Below are 15,098 nucleotides of genomic sequence, written 5' to 3' on the forward strand. Positions count from 1 at the left end.
GTGGAGTTGTGACCATAAATCAAATGTAGTTTCTGTGCCCAGAGGAGTTATTTAGATTGTAAAACAGAGTCAGTAGTCTAAAAATGCTGGTCACGCCATTATCCATAGTAATATTTTCAGATAAGAATCAAATACTGAGTTGTATTTTGGCTTTAGGTATTGGAAGAGTCCAAGTGTCTCATGCGGGGCTTCCTGAAATCCGGACTTGAAGATGTGAACGAGAAAGAGTGTCAGATGTTAAAACAGCTGTGGAGTTCTTCCAAAGGACTGGATTCATTATTCAGCTACTTGCAAGACAAAATTTATGAAGTCTGATATCTTGGCCTAACTCAAAGAGAAATTGCTCCAGTTGTGACCAGAGTCAGACATGACCATGTTTGAGAAGCAGAGGCAATGCATCAGTGAGGAATTTGTGACAGTGATCCCAATGCCTGTGGCTGTGTGAGCTGCACAGCTGCTTGTAGCCGGTTTGATTTTGTGTAACCAAGACGTGGGCAGGCGTTCAGTGCACGTAACTGTGCAGAGGCTGCATCTTTCACATTGCTCAATCCACATCCAACTCTACATTCCATGTGCTGAGGAGCACCACTGAGGCCCAGCAAGGCTCACCCACCTGTAAGGGTTTATTTTGTCTGTCCTTCTTAACTTATTCTTGCTGTTGCAGCACATCTGGGCTGACGTAGAGGGCTCAGTCTAAATTCTGGGTCAGAATGACCTTCTGTAGACCCAAAAAACCATACGTTAGAAATATGTTAATTATTTTTTTCTAAGTTCTAACAGTTTAATGGAGAAATCTGATAATTTATATGTATAATATGTAAAGTTAGTTTACAAAAACTACTAGAATTTTTTTCTTCGTTAAATTTATTTAACTTATTTATTTTGTGTTCATATTCAGCTGTTTATTGATCACAGATCTTATTTTCATATTTCCCTTTTGACTGAATTAAAGGCATCACATGAGAATGCAAACACATTTTTAGCAGCAAACTGAGTAGAAAAATAAAGAATATATAAAAAACCCACAGAAATTGTGGGCAGTAAATGAAACAGCCACGTGCATGCTCCTCTATGTGTAAAATTGTACAAAAAATGTACAAAAATAGATTCATTTGCCAGGGTTAAGAGAAAAAAAGTGGGTTCTGAAACAGTGAGTCCCCCTTAAGTCTCTCTTCACTTTCTGCCTTCTTGAGGAGCACTGAAGGGCTCACCAACCAGATGCTTTATTTAAGTTTACTATATTCCTGTTAGCCGGATATCAGTAACAGGGTGAGTGGTGCCGTTCTGTGGCATCGTACTGTTTTTCAGGTTTAAACACCCCTTTTGGTCTGAAGTCTAAAAGCAAATCCTTATGAGCCTTAGTCTATTTGCCTGATTCCTCAGGTGTGAGATAATTTCTGCTCTGGAGGCCTTTGGGTGTGGGCCAGCAGTTTATACAAGGTGCTAGGCATTGAACTCAGTGGAGGCAGAGGTTTAGTTTTGCTTTTCCCAGCTCTCCACATCTGGCCACCCCACCACTGTTACAAGAACTTATGGCTGTCCATAAAAGCAGTCCACAATAAACAAGGAAAATCCAATCTGCTCTTTTCAAATGTGATCTGGTACTGTTCAGTGACACTGACTGACTTCTGAACACTGGATCTCTCTCAGTTCTTTCCTGCTGTGGGCAGTTCATGTGGAAAGGACAGGAGCATGCTCTGAGACTTCACCTGCCATTATAGTATGCCCAAATTGAAACCTCTTGAAGCAGAAGCTTTGCACATTTGTTTGCTTTGTAATTTGTGCACTTGCTCTCCATCCTTGAGCTCAGTGACTTATTATGATTTAAACCTCTGCAAATGAGGCTGCTCAGCTTTCTCCCTCTTAGCATTTCCATAAAAAGTTTCAAGAAGGCCTTTGTAAAGTTAACGAACAGGTGATTACAGTAAACAGTAGCCTTCAACATATTAATGTAACATTTCTTTTTCCACAAATAATTAGAAGTGCTGGTTTTATGCCCTAATTGTACCACTGAATTTTAAAGAAGTCATTACTCTAAATGCAGAAGTTCTCATGGAAATTCTTCATTAAAAAGACAGACTCTGACTTCTAATTAACCTGTTTAAAATGTTTTTTAAAAAAACTTATTGAAACCATTAGCTTATTTTAAAATGACTGAAAGAGAACTCTTTCAATAACTATTTGAAGTGATGAATGTACTTGTTTTACACCTACCCTTGCTTTTGTCCACGACCTGCCAGCAGCGCCTCAGGGCGTGCTGGATGGAGGCCCTGGGCCCCCAGCAGGGCAGGTGCACACGGAGTCGCCTGGGAAAAGAGGGATCACCAGGAGAAAACCACTCACACACACACACACACACACACACACACACACACACACACACAGACACAGACACACAGACACACACAAGTTTGCACAGTCAGGCCTCCAGCATATACCTTTAGAAAAAGAAAAAAAGGCAATGGAAAGTACCACGGTTCCTCAATTTCCTTTGTTTCCTTTATTCCCGTCCAGAGAGCCATAACTCCTAGTCATGTGTTAATAAGATATGAGGAAGTTTATTTCAATACTATGCTTAGTTTTTGTAGATAAATATAGCAAGATTGCTCAGCAATGTGAAGGAATGCGTTTTGAACGAGATTTGCAGACAGAGAAGAATCTTACGTTGTTGGATCTTTTAAACTGCACCATTTCATCTGAATTTTCAGATATCTGTATCTTAGCATTTTTTATGACAAAGGAATGGTTAAAATACATTTTCTATAATTATTTTTCCATTAAAGCAAGCGCTAACCATAGTTAACATTTTTAATTATTCATAGCTATACAGTTACAATCTAGTTTTCATGGAATCTATTTTCCCTTCAAAAAAGAGTAATAACAATGTTGAAAGCTTCTTTTCCAGTATTTAAATATCAGAATCTGAATTTTCTCTTGTGTTTCTATCCTACTAGGTATTCAGATATCTAGATGTACTGTACATATTAGTCTAGGTACCTTTACTAATATTCACAGTATTTAAGATTAAAAATGCAATTTGTTGTTTAAGTATGTTATTTTATTCTTGTGTAAATTGTTTTGTACAATCTTTAAAAATCTACAGTTTTGCATTTGTAGATATTAAAGGTAAGCAATTTATTTTGTGTTGTCCTGCATGTATATTTTTGCTGTAGATAAGTGTTGCTTAGTTTACTATTTCAGTACATTTCTGTTTAAATAAATAAGCTTACAAACTTTAATACAGTATATATTTTCAAACTATAAACTTTTATATTTCTGTGGTAGGTTAGGGTATGCGTTTTAGGCAATCTTTTTCACTACTATGGATTGTTCTTTTAATCTATAATATAATGGTTTTGTGCCAATAGTTTTTCATTAGAATAAAATGCTCTTTTAATGTTAGGGATGAACAGACAATTTTGGTTGGAGTTTGTTTTATTTTTGGTTTTGGGTTTTTTAATTATTTTGCCAGCCTTTAAAGTTTTAAATATAATTTATAAATGTATTACATTTGTGAATAAGCCTTACCATTAGGTACAAGAAATCTTTAAAGCTGCATAATTGCTTATGTAGCACTAAGGACTTCCCCAAATAATTGCTGTAGGAAAGTTAGCAAATCAGATACAGGGCCTTAAGTTTTTCTTGTGAAAAGGGTAATACGGGTTGTTTCTTTTGAACAACATAGGTAGACTTGTCAGCATGGGCTTTGTTATATATAAACTGTGCATTTGTGCTCCCAACCATGGTAGTTTAATCTCAGGCTTTGTGTGGCTGGGTCTATAAAAGTCAAATCTGGCTAAAGCCAGCACTCTTTAGGAGACACTAAAGAAGTTTACATAAGAGACTTATAGACAATCTTATCATAGTACATTTGGGTACTCGCTATCCTCGATGTGTTATCTGTGTCTGCCCAATTAACCGTATGTTTTAAGCCATATTAAATCTCTTTACTGCTATTTTAAATACTACACTGAAAGTCATTCACTAGCTTGCTTGCTCACAGACAGGATTTCGATTTTTAGTGAATAAAATGTTATGCCTTCCATAAAAAACAAAGGACCAAAGAATTGCATTATTCTAACAAAGCACTAGTTCCTTTGCCAGTGAACTAGTTTGACATTTGTACCGAAGATCAAACAGTCTCTTTCTGCTTCAAACACTGCATCCTCATCCATGTCAGGTGTAAGGGGGAAAGATGTATCCACTGAGCTATTGGGAAAGGAGTGATGTTCAGCTGGGATGGCATGTCTATTGGTAAGGCTTATTACCAAACCTCTGAGATGAAGCAAAGAACCAAAAATTCACAAGTTATGTCAATGTAAATTTATTTTCAGAACTTGCACAAATAATTAATTATAGAACTTTGCAAATTAGGCCCTTAAGTTATTTTGTCAGAATGCCATGGAACAGACTAAAACAGTTTCTAATATTTGTAATGATGAGTACATATTATAATATTATAAGGGTACAGGCACCCCTATATCACAGTGTTGTAAATATTTTCTGAAACTGGTACAGTACTGAGGGACTTGTATCTTCTGATATATCAAATATTGACTGTCTAGATCAAATTGTACACAATTTATTTGTTGATGGTCCTGTAACTAGTGTATGGACACATTTCTGGGTGCCTTAGAAGTTGTATTTTTCATGTGTGTTAATATGCAGTATTTATACATTGTGAGAAGCTGCTTTGAATAAAAACATTGAAACTTCATTTCTATGCAGTGATTTTCAGTTTTACATAGTGAGAATGAACATGATAAGTGGTAGCCATTATATATGATAATACTATTCATGGGCTCCTGCCTTTCCAAAGAGACCAGGCACACAGCGGGCTTTTCAAAAGAAAATTATTTTTTTTCCAAACGGCAAAACCCGGGGCAGTAAGAGACACTGCATTAAGAGCTCTCTGAAATCAATTATGATCCATTTCAATGACCATTTCTTGATTAAGTCCAAGAAAACCAGCAAGAACTGTCTCACAAAAGCACTTCTACGACACCATTATCACTTCCACTATTTGATATGTGCACATCACCTGAAGCATTCCTGCCCAGAACCAGCTGCTCCAGGCAGGATTTTGGCTCCACATGAGGGAATTTGATTTTGAAGTGGTGCTTGCCAGGAGGGCCAAGATTCAGCCCAGCCCCAGGCTGGTGTAGGAGAAGGGGGATCAGCCTCTAGGCTCCCCAGTTCCAGACAACATTCTTGCCAGGGGCTCTTGTGTACCATGGGATTCTTTGCCCATAGCATCCACAAATGCTATTTCCAGTCATGTATCTCCTGTGATTAGAAGAGTAACTGTAAATTACTTCTGCCTGGGGCAGAAAGGAAAGGATATTTTTACAGAGAGACAGGGTTAGCCAACCCAGCTATACCCAGCTGAAAAAATTACCTACACTTCACTCAAAGGAAACAATTATGTTCTAGCAATTACATTGGTTGGCTTTAAACTGACAGACACTGTTAGTAAAAACTGTGGTCAGCTATTTGGAGCAGAGGATTGAGCAATTTAGTCTTGCTTCACTATCAACAAATCCAATTATTTATTACGGTGACTCTTGGCAGGAATTAACTTATTGTAGCATCCAATGGACTGTGAGCACTGTGCACATGATGAGCAGGGTGTGACACCTTTCCTGTCTAACAGTTTTATTGATAAGTTTGGTTTAGTTTTGTTGACAAATTGTCAACATGTGAATTACATTTTAAATAACTCATTTTTTAAAGAAAGCAAAAATTCTTTAAAAAGTCATTCAAATATTTGGGAGGTTCAAGCTTTTTCAAATGTCAGTCCTTGTTGCAGAAAATTAATAAACAAATTACATGGAAGAGCAACCTGTTAAGTAGATATCAAGAAGTAATTGCATATATAAAAAACCAGGAAGGGAATAATCCCAATTAAGGTATAAAAACAGGTCAAAGCTCTGCATACACTAAGATGTGCCACCTCTCATTTTGAATAACAAACAATATTGCGTATGGCAAGAGCAAGGAGAGGTTCTGAAAGCAAATGAAAGCATGTGAAATAAAATAGAAAGACAATTTTAAACACTGGGGGAGTTCAAAGCAAAACAGTTGTCAGAAGTTGGACTAGGGGACGGTTTGGTTGCAAAGGAAGAAGTCAGGTTTGATGCTGGACATAATAACTTAAGAAATTCACCTCCCCTTGGGTGTCTTATTTGTCATGAAACCCCCTGAGAAGTAAAATTTAATCAAACATAATGAATCTCTTCACAACTCTGACTTAACCTCAAAACCAATCTCCAGTCATAGCATGGAGAGTTTCAGATTACTAAGAAAGCCAGACTAACAACCCCCTCTAGAATTCAAACTATTTGAACTTTGTTAACACCACTTTGCTTTAATTTATACTCTTTCCTTGGTTTTACAAATTTGCTCGTTAGAGATATATAATAAAAATAGAACTGTTAGAAACTTCTTTAAATTCCAATTATGAAGTCTGTCTGGTGTGACTTGGTAATTTTAATCTGGAACAGTTAAGAGTACTATGGGAGAAAGAAGGTAATTTTCATTTTGAGAAAATGAAACATTTGTATTTAGTAACTTTTAAAATTCTGTGTTGGACTGTATTACCTTTCCTTATCACTTCATGACACTGGTGTCACTTGAACAAACCCCATGGATCCAAGTCAAGAGCCACCAGCATCAATAGAGATTCTCCTCCTGACTTCCCTAGCTTCTAAAGAAACCCCAGTGGCTAACAGATACCACAGCAAACTCCTTCACAGTAATAGTACAGGAATATCTTGTAGCCATCTCTTCAAAAGACAAAGTGCTCTGATAAGAAACACATAACTAGCATTGGAGGAAGGCTTCCATTACTACAAAATTTAACAGCAGTGTCTATGAAATTTTGTATAGATTTCAACCTTTTTGATATTGTTGCTGACTCCTGTTAGTAGAAAGTCATGCCCTGCTGTGTTTTAACCTTCCTCAACTCTTCAGTCACATTTATCAACTTGAATTCTGGATGACTGTGTAACACAACTGTGAAACTGATTTTATACATTGTCACAGACAGAAATATATTGGTGAACAACTGTAAAGAGAAAAGTGAAAATGCTGTTTGCAACCAAGAGTCATGGTTGAAACAGGCTGTTGAACTGCTGCTGCTTCCTAAGATGAAATAAAAAGCTTCATCTAACATTGGAGTTTCTAGAATGAAAAATTACTTAAACACTAAGCAGCAATCTTGACTTGTTAGAACTGAGTTAATTACTATCATCTAGAAATAAGTTATTCACAGTCATCCAGAAATATGTTTCTGATGTGTCTGTAAATAAGTACTACACTATCTATTACTGCAAAAAGATCAGCAGTTTCCTGTTGCTGTCCTTCCAGATGCCTGGTTACTCCATATGCTGCCCACCAGGCTCTGGGGTATTCACTTTGATTGAATGAGTACAGGAATTCACATAAAATTCTTCCCATGCCTAATTATTCAAGATCTACATTATTTTAGCCTCTGACTTGTTTATTTTGTATGCAGTTGCAACAACTTTGTCAAAGGCTCAGACTCTGACAAACAGTTCCCTTCAAGTCTACCTTTTGTGCATTAGACTCAAAATGAGCAACAGCTCCAAGCTCCCGATGGCAGCACTGCTGAGGGATGCTCCTGTGTCAGATGAGCACAGTTTTGATGGCTGGCAGCAGCATCCCTCTGGTTGGACTGTGGGCTCCAGAGTTTCCCTTTATTTCTGAGAGCAAGCCTTACTTGAGATCAGTGGTCCAGCCCTGAGTTTTCATGTAATGACCTTTTATCTCTCCTTTGCATAGGGCTGTTCCCGGAATGAGGTCTGAGGCCATGTAATTTATTAACTATAAAGCAACCCACAAGCTCTTTATGCCCATGGCCAGGGCATCTGACAAAAGCCCCAGACATGGTGCTGATAACACCCATCCCACCCCCAGCACCTGCCTTCATCAGACCAGAAAAACAGCACATTTTATTCTTCATGTATTTACATGTAGCAGACTTATTTTCCTGGATGCTAATGTGATGCCAGTTGGAAAGGAATATCCCAAAGCACATTAGACCTGGTAGGACTCATCTTCCATAACAAAAAGACACTGTCTCCTTCTAAATGATGCTTTTTAAATAAATGCTTTTCATCTGAAAATATATTCCAAGATTAAAACTGAGCTTTAAATGAACAGTCTGCAATGTGGCTGATTTGAAAGGCTAAAACTTTTCCCAACCATTTCAAGTATGAGAAAATCCAACAGCTCTCCATTTGTGATTCAAGCACTTGGTAAACACACTCCACAACTGTACCATGGCTGTGTGCCAATGAAATGGTGAGTCAGCAGGCAGGGGAGGGAATCAAGTGTCAAGAATGCATTTAACCCTCACTCAGAGAACATTCTTCTTACTAGCAGAATGAAAGTACACCATAAAAATGCAAAAAATTACTGGAACTTTTAAACCACTAATACAGGCAGCTGTCTCAATTTTCTTCCAAAGTTACAGAATTTCTCAAATTTTAAATTAGGCCAAACATTTAAGAAAATAGCAAACAGCAAACTGATGAGAAAGAGGTTCATTAACATGCTCAGTGCATTCCTAAAATCCTTACTATGACCAAAATCCCAGTGATAACCCTGGCAAGACTGAGTACTGAAGGGTTTCATGAGAGCATTAAAATTGATAATATTTAATACTTGTACTGATATAAAAAGGAGTATATTTTCCTAATGAAAATACAGTTCAACTCATCTGTCCTGTTCCCAAAAGAGTATCTGTGCACACTACTTTGCTTCACAGTGTTCTTGTGGAGTGGCTGATGAAATCATGAGATTTTCTAAATCATTTTTAAATTAACCCATCATAAAAAATTCCCCACTGAAGCATCACTGTGCATGATCACTTTAGGTTACTCTATTCAGGATGGAAAAAGAGCATAAAAAAGTGAGGAATAAAAAGAAAATTTTTGGAAGAGTACTCAGTCATCCGCCTGAAGATTTGAACACTCATTTACAAGGTTGTTAAACACTGCCAAACCTGAATGACAGCATTTTATACCTACTTTCTCACTCTTCACAGGTGTAAATCACCACGTTGGACCGCTGGGGAGAAGGCAAAAGGAGGGAGGAGAAAACACTCCAGTTATTACCTTCAGAGTGTTAGTTAAGGGCAATTACAGACCAGCTGTGAATCTACAGCTTGCCACCATTAGGGTACAGATACAGCTCCAGTTAAGCCACCTCTGCTGTCCTCATGCTGCTTGAGCCTACAAAAGGCAGGTTTTTTAAAATGTCTAGCTCTACTGACCTCCATGGCCTGAGCCATTTCCTCCAGGAACTCAGCTCACAGCCAGTATCATCCATTTACTGTTAGTGTGTCCTGCCCTGGTTAAGCCTGGGCTATGAAATGCAGAGATAAGAATTAGTTTGTGTAGACATCTAGTATGTCCAGGGTGGAAATACAGTAAGCATCCTTTCAGAGATCTATGAAAGTCTTTTCTGTTGTCTTATGACTCTCATAAAGGCTAAGTCAAAGTTTAGACAAAACCATTTCCTATGGCATTAAGAGACAAGGTCTGACAAACCATTCTGGAGTGGTCAGAAGACTTTCCCCTCATCCTTCAGCTCTTTCTGCCAGATGTTAACAACTGCAGCAGGGGCTGCAGATTACACAGACACATCTGTGCCAAAGGAGATAAATTTGAGCCAACTGTGAGCTCAAATGGTTGACCAGAATCTAGGACACTTGAAAGATGGCAATGTCCCAGAGAAGAACACAGCAGCATGAGGAGATTTTCTCTTCAAACATCACATTCCCCTCCATCATCTTACAGACTGGAAATACAGAACTGTGACCAAAGAATAACTTTATGAGAAACCAATGTCACTCACTGTGAAGAATTCTGCCATGGGTTGCACTTGATCTACAGAAGAGTGAGAAGAGAACCAAGTCCTGCAGAACTTCAGTTTAGAAAGCAAATTCCCCGTGCATGCTGCTAAATTCTTCCATCTGAGACTCTGAAAGAAAGAGAAATGTAGAAGATTGTTAGGGTGCAGTATTAAGCTTGCAGTTTATGGAAGAAAATTAAAACACACATCTTTCTTGTATGCAGAAGGCTCTAAGTAATCTTTCATCATTATAACAACACTAATTCCCAGAAATCCTGCAGAGCTCCAGAACTCTCTAGAGCTCTGTATTATATACCCAGCACTTCTCCCTTAAAAATTATCTTCTTTTAAAAATCCATTTACAAACAGGAAATTCTTTTACTTTTCTCCCAAACCCGACACCCTTTGGGCTTTCTTTGTGTACCACCCTGGGAAATGACAACATCTCCAGGTCATTCCATTCTACACTGCTTGGAACCTATGGAATACACCAGGAGAGTCAGAGAGCAAAGGAAATTACACATGCAGTGACACTACAGACTAACACAATTGTTGATTTAGCACCAGAAATATCTGAACACTTTAGAGCTTGGTGGCTTGTTGTATGAAGGCTTTTCACCCAGATAATGTGAATAATTGTTGAGAATTTTATTTATATATTATCAATTTTTATGCAAAAAGCATTAGCAGATACTGTTTTAAATAATTTCAGATACTCAGCACTAAATAAGTGGCTCACTTTCAAGAACCAACCAAGAAAAAACATTCCATAGAATGTCATATATTCCTTCAAAAGGGGAGTTAGATTTCATTAACATGGATGCTTAAGTGGAATAAGTCTCAGTATGAGGACTGTTTTCAGCAATAGTTGGTAATTAAGTAGTAAAGAACTAATAAAATGTTTAGGCAGGTTGCATTTAAATAGCAGTATAATGATATGTAATTACTAAAAAAGAGTGCCAAAACCATTCTGCAACAGACCACATTCAGTTTTCATGCACTGTGCAAATCCATTTGAAAACAGAAAGGATTCCAATGTCCACTGTACAGTGGCCAGGGCACAGGCAAGCTGTAAAACGCTCTCAGTCACAGAGGAGAACCTTTCACTTAAAAGCACACTCTAAGTTTCTCTCACAGAAGCTACAGAAATTAAAAGAAAATATTCCTAACACATACAGGAACAAATAAGCATGCAGCAGCAGTGAGGCCAGCAGCTCTTCTGCAGGCTCATGATGAAAAACCAGCAGGAGAACAAGGAAGAGCCTGTGAGGAAGGATAATATGAGTGACCTCACCACGGGGGACACAGCAGGAACCTGTCCCCCCAGGACATGTCTAAGGGTGAGCCATTCAATTCAAAAGTAAACTTGGAGGAGAAGGTATCAAAATGTTCTGCTGCAGCAAGGTATGGGGAGATAAATATAATTCTTCATGGATAAGCAAAACGTGCAGTAGGCAAAAGGAACTTGGCACAGCCAGGATGAATTTCAACCAAAAGAAAATGCAAATATTTAGAACTTAAAATGTGTCAATGAAGATAAAGGCTCAGTGGAAAAAACACATAAGGGTAAAGCTGAAATGCACAAAACTGCCACCATAGCAGAACTTAATAAAAATACTGCTTAGACAAATGTTTATGTTTTAGATATAATTTATATTATTATCTCTAGAAGATAAAAAACAGCAACACCAAGTGCAGGGATATTTTGATTTTCTAAAAACTCCTCTTGTGATGACAGTAGTTCTCAAGTTGCGGTTTAAATGCGGTAAGTAGCTGACAATCTAGTAGGTCCCAAAATTGCTTGCAGAATCTTTATATTCTTTACAAATCTTTATATTCTTTATAAATCATTATTTTCTTTATAAATCTTTATATTCCTCCATAACAGCCATTGGTGTCTTTTAGACTAATTAATGACAGGTTGCTGTGAACAAAAAAGGTCCTGTTTGATCTTAAATCAAATCTAAGTGTCATTCATATAATTACTACAGTGACAAACAGTTTCTAAATACACAATAATTGTGAAAATTTTAATTTTACTGTCTGTGAAAGTGAAGCTTGGCAGGGACTTCCAACTTAAATTATTTTATGATTTGCAAACTAACAGAGTCCATCTCTGAAGCACTAAGCCCCTCTGACTTCCCAAGGCCAGAGCTGCAGTTGTGTTTAAGGCAATCCATGGAATGACATCATGGCAGTAATGGGGCTCCTTCAATGTCAAAGACCAGGCATGTCCTTATGGGATTTTTCCAAAATTTGCATCAATGGAAATTAGGTACCAAATCCACAGTGCTGCTTTGAGAACCTGTCTTTTGTGTCTGCCCTGGCAAGCTTTCAGTGTTTTGGCAAAGCCTTTGTTCATCTAGAACTATGCCAATAATCCCTTTTAAAACACCAAGGTGCCTGCTTTTGTGAGCACTGCCTGACTCCAGCATGGCCAGTGAGCATGTGCTCAGTAATGCACCTTTCAGACAGTCATATTCCTAACACGTCCATGTGTTTAAAAACATTCTTTCTTGATCACAAACCTTCCTATCACCTTTAAAAAACAGAGGCTGAGATACTGGATTTGCTGAGATTCAGATTATTTTTGCCTTTATATTACTTGCAGACAATCTACAAAAAACACTAAATCATTTGTCTGGGTTTTTGTTGTTTGCTTTTGGTTTTTGGGGGTTTTTTTTAATTAAAGCAGCTTACCACAGGCTATATACATGAAAATAACTGCCTTTTTAAAACAGGAGGAAAGTCTTGTTCATTTGACAAGAATGGTTTGGTTTTTAGAGATTAAAATCTTACAACTAGAAAAAATAGGTCATCTTCAACTGACATAAAAAGAAATATAACCAAGCAAGTACAAAATGCTGAACCCACATGCTTGGGGTGAGGTACTCACCCTGTAAGTCAACTAATGCTCTAAAATGTTCTCATTTCTATTCTGCAAGACCTCCCAATTTTCCCTGTGCATAATCTGTGCTTTGAACATTAAGAAAGATGACATTTATATTAAGGGAGTAAGATATTCAGTGGGTTAATGTTCTACTTTGTGAACAGATTACCAAGAAAGAACCTTCCCTTGTTATAAACGGCATTTCTGTTCTTTGGATTCTGAAAGCTGATTTCACCACGTAACTGAGTCATCAAGGAAACTGCTGAGCAGCACCAGCCAAGAAATAAAGATCAGGTTGCATCTACTGCTGCTCAATCCTGCACCTTTTTTGTGCAAATCTATTTGTACACAGTCACCTCAATCTCTTTAGAACTCCCCTTGTACAGCAGTTTGGTTTCCAGATGTGATAATCCACAAAGTGACACTGCTGAGGCGCAACAGGATCTTCGTTCCCACCCTCCCAGACAAGTGTCCTGAGCCATAAATCCCAATGCAATGTTTGCTCTCTCTCACTAATATACAGAATTCAGAACTGAGACAGGGGCAAATTCACTGCTTCCAGTGCAGCAGAAGGTGATCAGTAACACCCAAATTATTTTCCCCTTTTCTTTCCCAGTCCTTGATGTTGGCAGATATGGTATTAAGGGACACACTTATGTGGTGGACTTGGCAATGTTAGGTTTGGTGTTATGGTTAGACTCAAGGGTCTTAAAGGTCTTTTCCAACCAAAATGATTCTATGATTCTATTACAATAGAGATGAGATCCTAAACCCAGATTTGTCTCTGTTGCCAAGATGCTGTGGTAACACAGACAAAGATAGTTCCTGTCCAAGGAGGAGGAAAATTCACCATCAGAAATACAGTTATAAATACACATACATGGAAATTTGATATTGACCTTGCTGCACTAAAATCAATAAGAGATTTTTCACCAACTTGAATGGCTCGAGCCCAGAGATTTGCTCAACAGTCTCTACCTAGCCTTTGCACAGTCTCATTTATTACAATCATCACATTAGAGGGAGGCCTTTAAGATCAATACAAAAGAGAAACAGACACAGTATGTTTGTATGAAATGTAAAAATGGGGATTTGAAGCTGGGGATCAAGAGACAATGAGACAAAAGACAAGTAGGAAATAGCACAGTTTAGCAGGTGATACAAATCGTTACAACTCCAGGAGAACTGTGAAACATCTTCATGAACACAGGGCTTGGAAACTAAAAGGGTAAAGTACAAGGAATGAAGAGGTTGAAAATGGGGCTTTGCTCCAAGAAAAGAGGATGGTTGGGTGCATTTTTATATAAAGGTAATTATTAGGGGAAATGAAATGTTTCTCTCAAAACTGGGACTTGGAATTACTCTATGAATTTGTTGTCAGTGAAAAGTATTGGGTAAGAGCGCTTTCAGTGATCTGAAGGGAAGTAGGGACTAGTCTGAACACGAGGGACACAGGATTTACACAGGATTTTGAAGTCTGAAGCAGCAATTGTTAAAATAACCACAGAAATTTTATAATACTGAAAAATGAGTGTTCTCAGAGTGCACAATTACATTAATAAGCAAACTAGCTGTTAGTGGGTATCACATGATTGATTTTTGGGTTCACTGCTATGATGATTTGATTCAAAAAATAAAAAGATATTTCCACTGTGACTGATAACAAGACAAATGAATTAGGGGCTGCCAGCCAAAGAGTCTGTTTTATCTCAAGAGAAGGGTTGCTTACTCATCTCTAGTCAACAACTCCTTTTAAACATACTGGAAGTAATTTTAAAACCCCAAGGAATGATGGAATTTAAATGATTTGTGAGGGTGGAAGAATGAGAGGTTTTCCTACATGACCACTTATTTCCCAGAAAAATATCAGATGCTCTATCATCATATCTATGATATTTTCCCCAAATTAAACTCCAGCCAATAGAGTTAGACTCAGCACAGCAGATCGAATTTGCTCTCCCTTTCTTTGCAATGAGCAATTGTTGCAATCTGCTATTTACTTTTCTCATGGTCATATTTCTGAATAAATCAGTGCATTCAAATAATTCCAGTGAATCAGTGAACTTCAATGAAGTTCAAATTAATTCAAATGAATCAGCCAGCTTAGAGAGAGAAACCAGGTAGGTCAGGGTGGTGGGTTTAGCTCTGTGAAACCCAGGATCAATCCTCTGCTCCAGAAGGTGCTCCACACATGTGGTGTGATGTGAATTGCTTTTGGTATCAGTCTGCAAAATATTTAGGCACCCTACACCAGTGAAGAACCCTAGTCCATCAGCAGTTTCACAGAGTCATAGAATGATTTTGGTTGGAAGGATCCTTAAAGATCATC

At 37.8% G+C, this 15,098-nt stretch overlaps 1 protein-coding gene across 1 annotated transcript in view; it reads left to right on the forward strand.

Annotated features, from left to right (window-relative positions):
* CDYL2 (chromodomain Y like 2) overlaps window positions 1–4,717 on the forward strand; it is a 61,196-nt gene extending 56,479 nt beyond the window's left edge. The window contains exon 7 of the mRNA XM_033069834.1: window positions 157–4,717. Within this exon, the coding sequence (XP_032925725.1) occupies window positions 157–315 (159 nt within the window). The 3' untranslated portion in view covers window positions 316–4,717. The remainder of the gene's footprint in view (window positions 1–156) is intronic.
* Window positions 4,718–15,098: the final 10,381 nt, after the last annotated feature.

The sequence above is a fragment of the Catharus ustulatus genome, chromosome 11 (genome assembly GCF_009819885.2).
Source record: "Catharus ustulatus isolate bCatUst1 chromosome 11, bCatUst1.pri.v2, whole genome shotgun sequence".
In the NCBI taxonomy this organism is placed as follows: domain Eukaryota; kingdom Metazoa; phylum Chordata; class Aves; order Passeriformes; family Turdidae; genus Catharus; species Catharus ustulatus.